Here is a 17862-nt window from a genome sequence, read left to right as displayed (position 1 = left end):
GTGATGCCATCCAGCCATCTCATCCTCTGTCGTCCCCTTCTCCTCCTGTCTTCAATCTTTCCCAGCGTCAGGGTCTTTTCCAATGAGTCAGCTCTTCACATCAGGTGGCCAAAGTATTGGAGCTTCAGCATCAGTCCTTCCAATGAATATTCAGGGTTGATTTCCCTTAGGATTGACTGGTTTGATCTCCTTGCAGTCCAAGGGACTCTCAAGAGTCTTCTCCAACCCCACTGTTCGAAAGCATCAGTTCTCTGGCACTCAGCATTCTTTATGATCCACCTCTCGCATCTGTACATGACTACTGGAAAAACCATAGCTTTGACTATATGGATCTTTGGCGGCAAAGTCTCTGCTTTTTAATACACTGTCTAGTTTTGCCCTAGTTTTTCTTTCAAGGAGCAAGCATCTTTTAATTCCATGGCTGCTGTCGCTGTCCACAGTGATTTTGGAGCCTAAGAAAATAAAGTCTGTCATTGTTTCCATTTTCCCACTATCTATTACCTTCATACAATTTCATCAAGACAAACCATCTTAGTTCCTACAGCCAGGGCATCGCACAGGGGCCCACACCCAGAAAGGGGACCTTGAACTCAAGTGTAACACTCTGTGGTTACCATCTTGAAATTCTGCAGAATTTTATCTTTGTGGGTTTTGTAAGTGAAGCCACATGGGACCATGGAACATGCGCCTGGGGGTTTGGAGCGTGGCTTCTAACATGGTCACACCTCCTGCCACCTCCCTGCCTCTGAGAAATGTTTGCTATTGGCCCTGCAGCCTCGGGAGCTGGTTCTGCCTTCAGCCACCCTCGGTCCATCTCTGACTCACTGCACCTACTTTGTATTCGCTGTGGTGTGGACTCAGGGGAGAGACAGACACAGACAAGAAGGAGGGGCCCCTGGCCTTGGAGGACAGTCTAGTGAGTAAACTGCATCGTGCCGAGAGGGCTGTGACACGTGCCACCACAACGTGGGCATGCAGAGGGGGTTGGGCTGCTGTTATCGGGGGAGCGTGATGGAAAATTAGCTTCTGAACTGGGTGCTGAAGAGTGAGCAACATTTCAGCAGAAGAAGAGGCGATGAGAATGTGCAAGGGGAAGGGTCACACGGGTCATAAAGCTTATTTAAGTGGCTGCTGAACAGTGAGCCGGGCTGCAGATGGGGCATGGGAGCCCAGTCATGATGTGATGAAAAGAAGCACTGGTCTTGAACTGCAGAGACCCCCCTTCTCTGCCTCCTGTGTCTCTCCTCTTCTTTAAACTGCAGTTTGAGGTTTCCTCATCTATAAAATGAAGTGAAAATGAAAGTGTTAGTCGCTCAGTCTTGTCTGACTCTTTGCAACCCCATGGACTGTAGCTGCCAGGCTCCTCTGTCCATGGGATTCTCCAGGCAGGAACGCTAGAATAGGTTGCCATGCCCTTCTCCAGGGGATCTTCCTGATCTGGGGATTGAACCCCAGTTTCATGCTTTACAGGTGGATTCTTTACCATCTGAGCCACCAGAGAAACCCATATAAAATAAAGGAGTTGGAGTAAATGCCTCTCTGCTTCTAACACCCTTTGGTTCCATACACAGACCACTCCCCATAAAGCAGCCCAATCCATCAAGGCTCTTCCTTCCCACTCACCCTTGCAGTGACCTTCCCAATCTAGACATGGACTCTTATTCCACCTGGGCCCTCCATCCACTCACCTCACCTCACTTGTTCAGTTTCCGTATGAGCAGGTAGCCTGCATATTCTTAGTTGATGGTGATGGGGCTTGGGCGGGGTGGGTAGGGGCGGTTCATAAATTGTTTTTTGATAGCCTCTCAATCCCAAATTACTTCATGGCATCTGTCTTCTTTTTTGGAAGGGAGAAGGTGGTATAATTCTAGTTGCATGGACGCCATATTTTTGTGTTGTTCAAGTTTCATTTTGTTGGGCCTGCAAGATTGAAGGGAAAAATCACTTTTATGTGGAGTTGGGGTGGGGAGATTAGTTATTCCATGGGAACCATTTTCCCAGGATCATGCCGTGCCTGGGGGGAGTGCATCTCTAGATGGGGGCAGCAAAGCTAGAATCCTTCGCTTAGCCTTGACCTTGAAAGAATCAGCTGTCCAGAGAGTGGTTCCCATGGAAGGAAGATGCTCCCCTTATCAGAGAAACAGGCCGGGAGCCAGGAGGAGGAAGCTGGAGGAAAGTGACAGCAATGTTGCTGGCCTTTGGGGACACCAGAGCAGCTCTTCAGGCAACATGTGGGAAGAGGCCACATCTGTGAGTCCTGGGAGCCAGTTAGCTTGGGCGGGCTCAGACACAGACAGGTTCTGAGCCATGGGTAAGCAGGACGGCTTTTCTCCTCTTTTTTTTAACCGCTATTTATTTTCATTTATTTATTTGGCTGGGCAGGGTTATAGCACACAGGGTCTTCTAGTTACGGCATGCAGAATCTTTAGTTGTGACATGTAAACTTTTAGTCGTGACGTGTGGGATCTAGTTCCCTGACCAGGGATCGAACCCGGGCCCCCTGCGTCAGGAGTGCAGAACCTTAGCCACTGGACCAGCAGGGAAGTCCCAGGACTGATTTTCTGTGTCTCGTGCCACCTTTGTTTATTTCCCTTCTCTTCTTCCCCTGGGTTTTGTAGTCTTTCTGGAAATATCCAAGGTGAGCCAAGGGAAGGATTTGATTTTCCACGCTTAGAGCTTTAGAGAGGAAACGACAGAGCCCCGGAGACGGTGAGGCAGCTGCAGTGGTGGTAACAGAATGAGCACCCGTGGCGGGTGGGGCGAAGTGCAGGGCACTGGGGAGGGTCTAACCAGTGGCCACCCCTCCCGCACCAGAACCCTCTCCTTCCAGGGCTGTGCTTCCAGGGCTGTGCTCTAGTGAGGGAGTGACCAGCATGAAGGTATGTGGAGATCAGCCCTCTAATTCCACATGGACTCGGCAGAAACCCCAAGTGGAGGCTCTACTATGGCAACAGAACGAAAGCGTTGATGGGTTAAGATGCCACTGAACCAAGGAGATGGCAGAGTTAGAAATAGAACCATTAAAAAAGGAGCGTTTCATAGTGGGAAACAAAACATCAGACAAGAGAAATCGACAGGGAATCTTGCGCTTCAGGGCAAGTGCAGCCCATTCATTTGAGCTGAGTCTCCACCTTCTGCAGGGAGTGCTTCGGGGGGTCTGCTGTCTTGGGAAGGGGGTGTCTGGGGATCAGGTGGGCACATTGGCAAGCATGTCCATCAGCGAGCTCGGCAGAGAACCCTGACACTCAGGCCGTCTCACAGAGTGGGTAGTTACAGGGGCAGGAGGACTGCTCTGCCAGGCTGGCCAGTGATGACCCCTCTCTGATGCTGCAGATTGAGGGGAAGCTGGCCCACCCCCCAGCCTCAGGGTATTCACTCCTTCCAGAGACCCCAGGGGCCGCAGCGAAGTGGGCAAGAGAACTCTGATTCTTGACACAATTGCAAGGCTGCCGCTGCTGCTATGTTTTAACTAGAAACGTAGTCTATGTACCTTTAGAATTTTCAGGTTCCGTTTCTTTGTAGTTTCATGAGGTGGTGCGAGAGGTGGTCTTTTCAGGCTCAAGAGACATTTAAAGAAACAGCAGGATGTCAGGCTCACCCAGCAGAAGGCTACAGACAGTGGACTCGGGTGCTCAGGTGACAGGTGCTGTCCATCCGAGAAAGATCCAGGCTGAATGCCCAGAGGTGACCTCCCCTGCCGCTTTAGGTCCTCGGGAGAGACCTGACTCTTCCAGGCTGTGGCCCTTCAGTGATATTCTTTGTCTTTGTGAGACAGATTATTTTGCCTTCTCTCTCTTACACACAACACACACACACACACACACACACACACATCTCTTTCCCTCTCACCCAGCCACACTGCTGGAAGAAGGATTGTTGGGGTGAAGGCACTTGGATGTCTAGGAGAGTAAGAGGGGAAGGCGAGAGGAATAGACAGCCTCTGTCTCTGGCCATCACAGGGGCGTTCTGATGTTCTCCTTGGATGGTGGTACTCAGCTCTCCATCCTGCCTCACAGGGATCCCCAGGCTCAGGTATCCAGTCCAGGAATGACACGGACGCAGCCGCCACCACCTGCTAGTAACACACGTGTTTCCTTTTCAGATCTTACAGGTGAACAAGGTGATGTCCATCTTGTTTTATGTGATGTTTCTCGCTTATCTCCGTGGCGTCCAAGGGAACAGCATGGATCAAAGGAGTCTGCCGGAAGACTCACTCAATTCCCTGATTATCAAGCTGATCCAGGCAGATATTTTAAAAAACAAGCTCTCCAAACAGATGGTGGACGTTAAGGAGAACTACCAGAGCACCCTGCCCAAAGCAGAGGCCCCGCCCCGAGAGCCGGCCAAGTCGGAATTCCAGCCGGTGATGGCCATGGGTCCCGAGCTGCTGCGGCAGCAGAGACGCTACAGCTCGCCGCGGGTCCTGCTGAGTGACAGCACCCCCCTGGAGCCCCCTCCCCTGTACCTCATGGAGGATTACGTGGGCAGCCCCGTGGCGGCCAACAGAACGTCGCGGAGGAAGAGGTACGCGGAGCACAAGAGCCACCGGGGCGAGTACTCCGTGTGCGACAGCGAGAGCCTGTGGGTGACCGACAAGTCGTCGGCCATTGACATCCGGGGACACCAGGTCACGGTGCTGGGGGAGATCAAGACCGGCAACTCCCCCGTCAAACAATATTTTTATGAGACGAGGTGTAAGGAGGCCAGGCCTGTCAAGAACGGTTGCAGAGGAATTGATGACAAACACTGGAACTCGCAGTGCAAAACCTCCCAAACCTACGTCCGCGCGCTGACGTCAGAAAACAACAAACTGGTCGGCTGGCGGTGGATCCGGATAGACACGTCTTGTGTGTGTGCCTTGTCCAGGAAGATCGGAAGAACATGACTTGGCGTCTCTCCCCATATATAAATTATTACTTTAAATTATATGATATGCATGTAGCATATAAATGTTTATATTGTTTTTATATATTATAAGTTGACCTTTATTTATTAAACTTCGGCAACCCTTACAGTATATAAGCTTTTTTCTCAATAAAATCCGTGTGCTTGGCTTCCCTCAGGCCTTCTCCCATCTGTTTAACCTGATTCTGTAACCCAGCTCCCTGGAGCTGCCCTGTAAAGTCTGTGTACACCACTATTTTACTTTCAGTATTGTCAAAGGCCGTGACTGTCGTTTTAGTAAACTTGTTGAAATCGGCTGATGTCAGAGTTGTGTGTAGACACAGTTCCATACCCCCTTTCAGGATGCATCATAATTGATTCATTAATCAAAAGAACTGGTACCACTTCCGCCGCAGGGATGCTCAGCAGCTCTTAAATCTGGCCGGCAAGCTCACTGTCCGAGAACCTCCTCACCTTCCTCTGCTGTCAGTTTTTGCCAATTGAATTATGATCTACTCCGATGTTATAGTCCCAGAACAATAACAATGAATCTGGCAGTTTTCATTTTGGAAGTTTCTTTTCAGCTCGTTTGTTGTTTGGGGGTTTGAGATGGTTAAGGGTTGAATTTCTTTTTTTTCTTTTCTTGGCTTCGGTTTTTGTTTTGCTCTGTGTAAAAGTGGTTTTCATCTTCCGAGGCACATAGGAAAATGTTTTTTTAACTATCTGCAACAGAAATAATTGTAGAGTTACCCAGGAGCAGAAGTGGATGGTGAGTCATCTGTGCACAGAAGAGAAATGTGGTCCTGATAGATTCTCCAGGAGTTTCTTCTGCCTCCCCATCCTCTGCTGACTCTTCCTGCAGCCCCAGGGGGAACTGATGATAAAGGCTTGTGCCGCAGGAGGGAGTCAGACCTTGGTGCAAATTCCAGCTCCTCCCCGTGACTGTGTGCAGGGCTTTGAAGGCACCCTGAGCCCAGGTTGCCTGGAGTCAGAGAGTCAGATATGGGGCTTGCCTACCCCACAGGCTGCCATGGTTAGGCCCCATAATCATGGTAGGCATCTCAGAGTCCCAGCATGGTGTAGATATTCAAGAACAAAAGTTCCTTACCCCTCCCTCCTCTCCTTCTCCTTACTTAGGTATTGTGCTCCTCTCTATGGTTTTTGTTTTAGGGTTTCATTTTGTTCTCCCCACACCTAGCTCGATTGAGATGTAATTGACATGTAACGCTATGTAAGTTCAAAGTGTGCAATGTGATGATTTGACACATGTACATATTGTGAAATGTTTACCACCGTAAGGTTACTTAGCACATCCTTCACCTCATGTAATTGCCATTGTTGTTACTGTGAAAACATTTTAAATCTACTCATTGCTACTCTCAAGTATACAGTACAGTATTGTCATCACGGTCACCAGGCCATGCAGGGTCCATTCAATCCCCCAAAGCTTCTTCCTCTTAAAATTTGAAATTTCTGCTCTCCTCTTCTTCCCCATCCCCAAACCCTGGCAACCGAAATTCTGCTCTGTTGCTTCTGTGAGTTCAACTTTATTGTTGTTTAGTTCAGTTGTGTCTAACTCATTTTCGACCCCGTGGATTGTAGCCCACCAGGCTCCTCTGCTCGTGGGACTCCCCAGGCCACAGTACCAGAATGGGTTGCCTTTCCCTTCTCCAGGGGATCTTCCTGACCTAGGGATGGAACCCAGGTCCTCTGCCTTGCAGGTGGATTCTTTACCACTGAGCCACCCACTCTTTTAGTCTGCTGTACTTGAGCTCTGTATCATTTTTGGTTGACTTGTCACTTTGGATGTGAAAACCCCAACTGGAGGGAATCTTCCAGGTGCCTGCTAATCCCAGGAGTGTCCACAATAGCACAAGGGGTCATTTGGTGGTGGTCACACCTGTCCTGCCAAGGCAGACACTAGTGATGCCCTTCAGGCACTTTTCCCCTGGGAAAACTGGGACACCCACCCACCCACCCCTCCCACTGCAGAGGATGAACTGGGCAGCAGTTTGTCCCCTGGGGTCTGGAGCCTAAGGACTCCAGTCTCCAATCTGGGCAGAGGCATAGGGTACCCACTAACCCACTATGGACCCTGCATTCCTGTCCTGAAACCCTGTCTGGTCACTTCCCTGGTTTGGCCTGCCTTCCACCAAGGCCTGTGTGTACCCTCTACCTGAAGCAGCCTGCACACATACCAAACAGAGTCTGTGTCCTTTATGGAACATGAACCTCTTGCAACAGGCTCAGCAAACAGCAGTGGCTTTGATGAACAGCATAGTCAGCCCACACTCAATTCTGGATGCTCAAAACTTGAGGGCAGGAAGTGAAGAACTGACTACGTGCCCGCCACAGACTGACACTCTCAGACTCTGCCACCCCCATGAATTGTCACAAATGTGTGGAGGTGGCGATTGTCATCTTGTGTTTACAGGTGATGAAACCGAGGCCTGAGGATTTAACCTGCCCGATGATTTAATTTAACCTGAGCAGGTAAGTGGCAGAGGGAAGACGAAGTCCCTGTTTGAGAGATGACAGGACTGTCCTCATCACTGGTCCCCCCACCCAACGCAGCCTTGCATCTTGGAATGAACAGCACAGTCCTAGGGAACTGGAAAGCTTGTTCTCTGCATGGAAACCTGCGGAAGCTCTTGCTTCAGGAGCCTATATCAAGAACACAGTATGCTTGCCCATAGGATTATTATTATTGCTATTTAGAGGCTGTCGTGTCCAACTCTTTGCGACCCCATGGACTGCAGCCCACCAGGCTCCTTTGTCCACGAGATTTCCCATGCAAGAACACTGAAGTGGGTTGCCATTTCCTTCTCTAGGAGATCTTCCTGACCCAGGGATCGATCCTGCATCTCTTGCATTTCCTGCATTGGCAGTTGGAGTCTTTACCACTGGGCCACCAGGGAAGCTCACCAATAGGATCCTGCAAGACTTGTAATTGGCCCATCTTGATTCTCAGGTTGGAGTTAAGGAGCCCTTAGGTTCCTGTTCTGTAATGTCTACTGCACATTGGTTTAGGGCCTGTCTGACTGCCTGGGAAGACAGGCTTGGGTGACAGAGCCCCGGAGTCCAGCCTGGGAAGGCACAGTCCCTAAATAACAGGGCTGAGTTCCCCTGGCCCCGCCTTGAAGGGAAGGAGTTTGCCTCAATGTCAAGAGCGTGTCTGGAGCAGCCTGCTTCCAGATTGAGTGTACTTATGGGCGAGAGTGAAGCTGGGGCTGATGAAAACCAGCCTCGGAGAAATTCCAGCTTCAGGCCATGCCAAGCTCTGCCCTCCTCATGCTGGGGGGCACAGTTCCCTCTCAGCAACTTTCCTGGCATCAGAGGACATCCAAGTCAGCCAAGGCCAATATGTTAGGTTCACGGGCCTGGGCAGATTCCTCCAAAAGGTCCGCAGCAGACCTTGTGCGTCCGGCGCACACCTCTGCCATTGTGAAGGCTGATGGCTGAACTCGTCTCTGAGACAGGAGGGCCATGGAGGGCAGGGGTCTGGCTCCTGGAGATGCCCTTGGTGTCCGTCATCCTCCCCGGCACCTGATTTCTGGCTGGAACTTTGTTAAGCAGAGAGGTGTGTTGCAGGGTGAGGAGCCTGGCTGGATGACAGGCAGGTTCTAGCCTGGCTTTGTTGTCAGTGGCTGGCTGCATGACCTTGGCTAACTCACCCATCCCAAGGGGATTTCAGCATCTTGAGCTCTTACTGCAGAGAGGGCCAGTGTCCAAGCTGTCAGTCTTCTTTTCCTTGATGGATGCTCAAAAGCTCTGTTGGCCACTGGTGGAGGCTTCTTTGTATACTTGAATAAGGTGCCTCCCCCCATGCTGTGTGAACTTGACCAAGTTACTTAACCTCTCTGAGCCTTTGTTCCCTTGTCTTAAAAATAAGGGGAGTGCCCAAATCACTAGATCATTTTGCAACGTCATGAAAACAGCCCGTTCCTGGCCTGTCAGAAGCCCCCTAAGAGTGACCCCCTGGTGAGGCTTGGGGAGACTTTTAGGAGCCCTCACTCTGGAAGTCTAGGAGGAATTGCCCAACTTCACAGTGGACGATTTGTCTTAATTAAGAGTCTAAATCACCCACCCCCTTGGAGGCACTCCCCAGGTTCGTGTTCACCCACTTCTCTTCCACGGGTCCCTTGAACTCTTTTCAGCAGAAATACAATCAGCGCAAGTGATTTTCTGAAGAGTCAGGGAGGTCGGGTTTTGGAGGGGGGGTGTTCCTTCTTGAAAATTTATGGGACAGCTTTGTTTTCGTCTTGTGTGTCTGTCTGTCTGTCTCACGTCCAGCAATGTTTTCTCCACGTTGGTGATCAGGGTCTGGCGTTTTTTAAGAACTTGGTTGGTTTTCTCTCCCCCATCCATGAGTGAATGAGCCTGTATGTCCGTTTACATCTGCTTTTTAGTTCACTGAGTCTGTGTGGAAACCTTCCACTGAGGCTCAGAAAAATCATCTGCGTGGTATGTTTATCACCTCCAAACACGTGAGTCCGTGTCCTCAGTTCCCGGCTACCTGGAGATTTGTCTGACTTCACCAGGAAGACGGCTCCCTGGGCTTCCAGCTCGGATGGCCCCGGCCATGCAGAGCCTCCCGGGTTGCCCTACCAACAGCCTCAGCAGGCATCTTTGGAGGCCTGATGGGCAGCCGATTATCTGGAGCCCCCTGCCCACCCCCACGACACGGCTTGAGGGTCCTAAAAGTGCTCTTTGCACAAAACCCAGATGGAACCACAACCCTGAAGACTGGTTCTCTGCCCTAGAACCTTCATCAGCCTAACCCCTGCCTCCAAGTTCCCACCCCCAGATCTAAGGAGACCCAGACCCTTTATACACATCTTCTCAAGTTACTCCTCCACAGGCTGCTCATGAGGCACCCGTGTTTTCATGACAGGCTGAAAGGCAAGTGCCTCTGGGTTGACCAGAAACCCCGGGCTTTTGTCTAGTTCCAGATGAAGGATGGCCTGGCTTGGACAAGCCAGGGAGGTCACAGGCACTCTCAAGGGCCGTGGGTTTGTTTCCTTCCACCCTTGGCCTTGTATATATGGTACAAAAGGCCAATAGACCAAGCACAGATGGTCTGAGCTGGGGGCCAGGGGAAGGGAGGGCCCAGGAGATGGAGAGGCAAAGACACACACATATCAAGAGAATTTTCTAGAAGCTGGCTACTGCTGAGGCGTCTGGCTGAGTTGAATTAATGCAGGGCTCAGTAATGACATTGCGTGTACAGTTACAGAAACCTCAGTGGCAAGAAAACATAAAAGTTTATTAGGAAATGGTGAAGCACAGTTTACTGGGTTAGATGGCTTTTCACATGGAGATACAGGGAGGTGGGTTGACGTGCATGCGTGTGTTTGCATGTATCCATGTTTATGTGTGTGTGTGTAGCTGCTTTGATTTCTCAACCATTGATGTACTGCATTTTTTTAAGGAAAGGTAATGCTTGAAAAGAATGTTCCGGAACATGAGTCTAACCTTTAGGAGACTGAGCTGGTAGCCAGCTGGGGAGCATATGGAACAAACATTCTTGGGACTAGAAAACAGGCGGGTTGGGATTGAGGATTTACAGGCAGAAAAGGCATCAGGCAGTTTCCAGCAGCCTAAACAGAAGGGGCTGAAGCTGTGTGCTTTCTGATTGGGCAGGGAAGTGCTGGAGACTGGTGCTGGGGTGAAGGGCTGAAAGGGAAGGTCAGCCTGAAGAATAAATAATCACAGTAGTGGTTATCACGTACTGGCTGCTTCTTCCCTGTAAGGCTCTGTGTGTACACTCCAGGAGTTTTAACTCTTTTGTGCCATTGAGGACACAGGTTAAGGAAATTTAGGTAACTTAACCAGAGATGGTACGGCTGGTAAGGGGACATGCCCAGAGGGGAGCCTGAGAGGTCTGGAAGCAGTTGCTCTGAAGACCACGATGGGGAGGATGCTGAGTGCCTTAGGAGACCTTGACCTGAATTTCGATGAGAGTGAGATGAGTGGCAGGCATGTGGCACAAGGAAAAATTAACAGATCAACACGACAGGGATTTCCAGCAATTGTTCTACCCAAGGGAGATGCCAGACTCACCAGCACTGTGGCTCACAGCAGAGGGGACTTGAACTGGATCTAGAATCTTCATGCCCAACCCCCACAAACCCCACCTGGTAACTAATCAATCACCATACTAGCTGGAAAGTGATTGTACCTTTTCCCTGAAGGGTAAAAAGCAGCATGGCTGAAATATTTGGATCTTTTGCAAAAGAATAAAAGACAGGAATTTCAAATTGGGACAGAATTTTTTATCCTCCCTTACAACAAAGGTTCGTCTAGTCAAGGCTATGATTTTTCCTGTGGTCATGTATGGATGTGAGAGTTGGACTGTGAAGGAGGCTGAGTGCCAAAGAATTGATGCTTTTGAACTGTGGTGTTGGAGAAGACTCTTGAGAGTCCCTTGGACTGCAAGGAGATCCAACCAGTCGATTCTGAAGGAGATCAGCCCTGGGATTTCCTTGGAAAGAATGATGCTAAAGCTGAAACTCCAGTACTTTGGCCACCTCATGCGAAGAGTTGACTCATTGGAAAAGACTCTGATGCTGGGAGGGATTGGGGGCAGGAGGAGAAGGGGATGACAGAGGATGAGATGGCTGGATGGCATCACTGACTCAATGGACGTGAGTCTGGGTGAACTCTGGGAGTTGGTGATGGACAGGGAGGCCTGGCGTGCTGCGATTCATGGGGTCGCAAAGAGTCGGACACAACTGAGCAACTGAACTGAACTGAACTGACAATCTTTTATCCATTCAATGCATTTCTAAAATCCTTTTGAACACATATTAGGCAGCAGGAAGCTTCCCTGATAGCTCAGTTGGTAAAGAATCCATCTGCAATGCAGGAGACCCCGGTTCAGTTCCTGGGTCAGGAAAGATCCATTGGAGAAGTGATAGGCTACCCACTCCAGTATTCTTGGGCTTCCCTGAAGGCTCAGCTGTTAAAGAATCAGCCTGCAATTCAGGAGACCTGGGTTCGATCCCTGGGTTGGGAAGATCCCCTGGAGAAGGGAAAGGCTACCCACCCCAGTATTCTGGCCTGGAGAAAAGAGTCGGACACAGCTGAGTGACTTTCACTTCACTCACTAGCCGGCAGGCACCCTGTTCAACTGTATGGATTCGGCAAAAGAGATGTCATCTTTCCTGAAAGAACAGTGAATAAAAAGGATGGGACCTTCAAGTATAACTACTGCAAGTATCCTTGATAACACTCACATCTTCTCCATGAGCACCTGCCCACAAAGAGTTGGTGCTATTTGGGGGGCTTCCCTGGTGGCTCAGATGGTAAAGACTCTGCCTGCAGTGCAGAGACCCAGGGCCAATCCCTGGATCTCTGGAGATCCCCAAGATCCCCTGGAGGAGGGAATGGCAACCCACTCCAGTATTCTTGCCTGGAGATGGACAGAGGAGCCATTCATGTCCTTTCCATGAGCACCTGCTCACAAGGAGTTAGTACTGTTTTAAAAAAACTAATTATCTGATAGAAATCCACTCCCTACATTGAAGTCAAATCTACGATAAAACAACTGTAACAAGATTGTCGACAAAAGGGTCTCCAGGAACCCAGAAAATGAGCAACTAAATGCTGCTGGGAACAGTGAGGGAAGGCTTCCCTGAGGAGGCAACTCTGAGCTGTCTCTTAGGGATGAGTAAGAGTTTGACAAAGAAGAATGTTTGTCACCTGAAGGGCCCGTCACCTGAGTCTCTGACTGATTAGGTCTGAGTGGGACCTGGGAACCTGCATTTCTAACAAGTTCCCAGAAGATGCTGCTGCACACTTTGAGAATCACTGGTTTATTACACAATAAGGAATCAACAAGGGTGTTTTTTTCCTCTAATTTTTAAGGATATGATTTTGGTGGTAGGATAACTGATGGGTGGACCTGAGGCAAATTGAGGGAGAGCTGGAAAATCAGCAATAAATTGCACACAGGAGAACCCAGACTAGGATGAGGCAGAGGGAGCAAGCAGGAACTTGGGATGGGAGGAGCATTTTCAGGTGGCATTGATTGGATTTGGTACCCAGTTGGATGTGGAAGATGAGAGAGGAAGGCATACAGAAATGACCACTACATTCTGGAGGCACAATGATTCTAGATCCAATTCGAAGACTGCAAGATGTGTGGGTTTGAAGACAGGGATGATTGATAAGGAGTTTGAGGTTGAGATAGCCAATAAACAACTCATTGTCAAGACAGAAGCACGCTTGAAAAGATCAAAGCACAGCTGTTATTCATCTAGAAATAATCCAGCACAGGTAAGCCTCTCAGTTTACAAGCGGGTCTAGCCAAAGCCCCATAGAAGCAAATTAGGGTGTGGAATTTGTACCCCTGTAGGGATCTGTGGTCAGACCTCCACTTCAGATGACCCAAAGTATGGTAACAGTATGCTGAGGTCCAGGGCATCTGTGTCTTCACACCAGCACGACTTCGCAGGAGTGTGGTTTAGCTGTAAGCTTGCAGTGCACCTGTATATATGTTAGGTTACATTTAAAGGACAAATCAGATATTAGGAAGCCAAGCTCTAAAGATTCTGTTACAAAAAGACATAGTGTGGTTCTGTTTTCCGGGCTAGAACCTTTCCTTGTTGTTGCCTCGGCTCCTTGAAACTTTGTCAATCAGGAAAATAAAAGATCGTTCTCTCTCAGGAAAATCCTGGAAAGAGCCAATCTATATTCTGCTCCTGGGCTTCCATGGGTGTCATTCCCTCTGCCTGGGAGCTGGTGTTCTGTCCCCTGCTCCCTTCATCTGATTGTCTCCTCCTTGGTTTACAAATTCCTCTGTTTATAAATCCATACCCCAGGTCATCCATCTTTCCTTGGGGGGACCTTTCCTGACACCTCCTCCTGAGTTCATTAGAGTCTAGCCTTCCCCATCTTTTCATGTGGTCCTGCCACCCGGCATTTATACCACATGACACAGCTGAAGTGGCAGCTGTCTGGGTGTTGGTGTGAGTCTTTGTTTGGTACATCGCCCCATTTGACTTTGATCTCCCTAGGGAGCAATCATGCTGATTTTGTCAGAATCATATCCCTAATGCTGGGCACTGAGCTCACAGTAGGCAGTCAGAGAATATTTTTACACAAATGGATAATGAATCACCGTAATAAACTGGGACTGCAACAGGAAGGATTTGGGTCAAACCTAAGGGAGAAGGATGCTTTTGAACTGTGGTGTTGGAGAAGACTCTTGAGAACCCCTTGGACTACAAGGAGATCAAGCCAGTCAATCCTAAAGGAAATCAGTCCCGAACATTCATTGAAAGGACTGATGCTGAAGCTGAAGCTCCAATATTTTGGCCACCTGATGCGAAGGATTGACTCATTGGAAAAGACCCTGATGCTGGGAAAGATTGAAGGCGGGAAGAGAAGGGGACGACAGAAGTTGAGATGGTTGGATGGCATCACCGACTTGGACGTGAGTTTGAGCAAGCTCCAAGAGTTGGTGATGGACAGGGAAGCCTGGTGTGCTGCAGTCCTTGGGGTTGCAAAGAGCCGGACACAACTGAGTGACTGAACTGAACTGAAGAGAGAATGGATCAGGATGGAAGGCTCTGTTGCTGTTTAGTTATATAGATGGCTATGATGAGGTGGCGAATATTTCTGGGAGACGAGAAACTGAACAGTATAGAATCATAATGTCCTTTTCAGTGAAAGTTTCAGAGGCTCAGACAGTAAAAAAAATTGCTTGCAATGCAGGAAACCTGGGTTGGATCCCTGGGTCAGGAAGATCCCCTGGAAAAGGGAATGGCAACCCACTCCAGTATTCTTGCCTGGAGAATTCATCAACTCAATGGACAAGAGTTTGAGCAAATTCCAGGAGGTAGTGAAGGACAGGGAAGCCTGACCTGCTGCAGTCCACGGGGTCGCAAAGAGTTGGACACGACTGAGCGACTGAACAACAACATTGTTCTTTTCGGTGCAAAGCTTTGCAATGCCATTATTGCATTGATAAAATGTCGGTGGGAGGACTTGAGTTGGAAGAAAACAGTATTTACATATAAATAAAGAGAAAACACAAGGCCAGGAGCCAGGCTGTGTTTACACTTCTTAGGGAAAGAACACCTTGTACTGTAGCGCATCTATCCATCCATTCAAGTTCATGTTCATTCAACCAATGTTGATAGAGACCTACGATGTGCCCACTCTCCTCCTAGACATGGACCAGTGTAGTGATAAAGGGAAAGGGGAGGTTCACACCTTAATGGAGCTTCTTGTCTAGAGGATGTAACAGAAAAAACTAAGAAAGAAATAAGCAAATCTGCATGTATAATAATTTCAGGGAGCATTAACCACTCAGAAGAAATCCATAGAAGACAGTGAAAGTATAGAGAAGGAATACATAGGGTAAACAGGAGGTTGAGAGCCGGGTGGTGGGGGATGAGATACTATATATTTTCATGATTAAAATGCTTGCTGCTTATGAAATTCAAGACGTGAAATGTCAGCATTCCTAAGGAAAGTAAGACACATGTCCGTATACCCTGAGAGATGAATAGCCTAATTACCGCAGAGGATCTTAAAGCAACAATCTGATGTCAAGCTTTGGCAATAGAAGCACAAACACGGCCCAGTCCGTGCACCGTCCCTGCGCTTTGCGAAGCTTTCTCTCAGGACCTCAGGCCCCCTGCTCCCCTAAGAGGCCAGCATTTTGCAGTGTTGCTTCAGCAGCCTCCCCTCTCTCAGAGGGACCTTTCTCCTTGTCAGACCTGTTACATTCCTGAGAAACCAGACTCCTCCCTCCTTCTGCCCCAGTCCCCCTCCAGGTGCTAGAAGGCCTTGAGGGGGCAGCAGTGGGCAGGGCCACTGCCCAGAATTCCTGGCTGGGACTTCAACTTTCAATTCAGGGGGTGTGAGTTCGATCCCTGGTTGCGGAACTAAGATCCCACATGCCTCGCGGCCCCAAATACCCCAAAACATAAAAGAGGCAATATTGTAATAAATTCAAAAAAGACTTTTAAAATGGTAGATGTAAAAAAAAAATCTTAAAAAATTCCCTATACCTAGGAGCAGACCCAGCCTATCTTACAGATATGACAGAGGGTTCAGCCTTGAGATAGTATGGAAGGAGAGGCAAGCAGGGTGGTCTCTGAGAAGCTCCAGGAGGCTATTAGAACTGCTTCCCACTCTGATGTACTAAAGTCAGCTAAACTCAGAGAGGTTAGGCAAACTAGCCAACATCACACGGCTAACATGTAGGACAGAATGGGAGTGAGGACCAGATCTTCTCTCATCCAGTCCAGAGCATCTTCCCTGACTCCACACCACCTTCATAATCTCGTGACCTGGCATCACGTGGGCAAGTTCCCTAATTTCATTCGGTCCTGAGTTTCCTAAGAGCTTCCCTGGTGACTCAGACAGTAAAGAATCTATCTAAACTGCTGGAGACCTGGGTTCAGTCTCTGGATCAGGATGATTCCCCTGAAGAAGGGGATGGCAACCCACTCCATTACTTTTGCCTGGAGAATTCCATGGACAGAGGAGATTGGCGGGTTACTGTCCATGGAGTCAAAGAGACAGACATGACTGAGCGACTAACACACACTTAAGTTTCCTATAAAATGAAGCTGATATTAGGACCTACCTCTTGGGGTGATAGTGAAAATGTGTGTAGCTGAAACAGGGAGCATGGACCAGGGGAGAGTGGTCGGCTGACACAGGGTTATGGGGGGCTCCTCTGAGCCTTAAGAGTCTGAGCATACAGACTCCTGTGGACCCCCCAGAAAAGGGGATGGCAGTGGGACATTGCTCCGGGGCTTCGGACCACCGCAGTCATTAGTAACTGGCACAGCCATCGCCTGATATTTTAGCAAGAGTTCCGAGCCTGCCACCTGATCTGCCCAACTCACTGGGTGTTGTCAGGATGGAAGGCTGTCGTGAAAGGTCCCAGGCAGTGCAGCTGACATCCCAAAAGCAGTCCTAAAACTGGCTCGTCTCCCCTGGGGCCCAGTGATCTGGCCCCACCACACAGACGCACACGCCTGGCTGTTCATCTTGACCCTCATTCAAGGAAAGAGTCTCTTTTTCTTGCCCAAATCCCTCATGCTGCAGCCCAAGTCAGTCTCCTAGCGCTTTTGATTTTTAAGTACAGACCAAATCTGGAAGCTTTCTAAAAATCCTAGGCTCCAAAAGCACAGTCCAGTGGAATGGGAAAGGAGGTCATGAAGTGGAGGAGTCCTGAGGCATCGCCCTTCCTCAGTAGATGCTCCAATAGACAGCGCCTCCGCTAGGCTCACTCCTGCCCCAGCTGCTGGTGAGCCACCGCCCATCATGATCCTTTCACTTTAGTAAAAGGCGAGAGAGATGGAGAGCAGAGAAGCAGAACCCAGGTGCCTGCCAGGACCTGCAGTAGGAACCCCGGAATCCTGGTCCCCACTGTGCAGCTCAGAAGGGCCATGTCCACTTCCCTCCTATCCTTTGCACCAGCTCCACATTAGACCCCCGCCTGCAGATACAGACTCAGCACAGTGTCCTGGAGAGATGAACCCAGACAGCTATGATGCATGTAACCAGGGTTCAAGCAGCTTCCGTGGCAGCTTATCATAGAACACAGATAGAGGGCTCTTTGGGCTTCCCCAGTAGGTCAGCCGGTAAAGAATCTGCCTGCAAAGCAAGACTCTGATTTGATTTCTGGGTCTGGAGGTTCCCCTGGAGAAGGGATAGGTTACCCACTCCAGTATTTTTGGGCTTCTCTGGTAGCTCAGACAGTAAAGAATCTGTATGCAATTCATAAGACCTGGGTTCTATCCCTGGGTTGGGAAGATCCCCTGGAGGAGGGCATGGCAACCCACTCCAGTATTCTTGACTGGAGAATCCCCATGGACAGAGGAGCCTGGCAGACTCTAGTCCATGTGGTCTCAGAGTTGGACACAACTGAGTGACTAAGCACAGCACAGCACAGGGGGCTCTTTGCCTCAGGCCAACTAATAGGTTTGTGCTGTTGGGATATAAAGATTG

General features: G+C 49.4%; 1 protein-coding gene across 3 annotated transcripts in view; it reads left to right on the top strand.

Moving 5' to 3' along the window:
• Positions 1 to 5200, top strand: part of NTF3 (neurotrophin 3) — a 76668-nt gene extending 71468 nt beyond the window's left edge. For all 3 annotated transcript variants that reach the window (XM_019961669.2, XM_070790262.1, XM_070790263.1), the window contains exon 2: positions 4103 to 5200. In XM_019961669.2, the coding sequence (XP_019817228.1) occupies positions 4103 to 4885 (783 nt within the window). In that variant the 3' untranslated portion in view covers positions 4886 to 5200. The remainder of the gene's footprint in view (positions 1 to 4102) is intronic.
• The last annotated feature ends 12662 nt before the right edge of the window (positions 5201 to 17862 follow it).

This window comes from Bos indicus, chromosome 5 (assembly GCF_029378745.1).
Source record: "Bos indicus isolate NIAB-ARS_2022 breed Sahiwal x Tharparkar chromosome 5, NIAB-ARS_B.indTharparkar_mat_pri_1.0, whole genome shotgun sequence".
Lineage (NCBI taxonomy): Eukaryota > Metazoa > Chordata > Mammalia > Artiodactyla > Bovidae > Bos > Bos indicus.
Note: the sequence above shows the minus strand (reverse complement) of the source record. Positions and strands in the feature narration are given on the sequence as shown.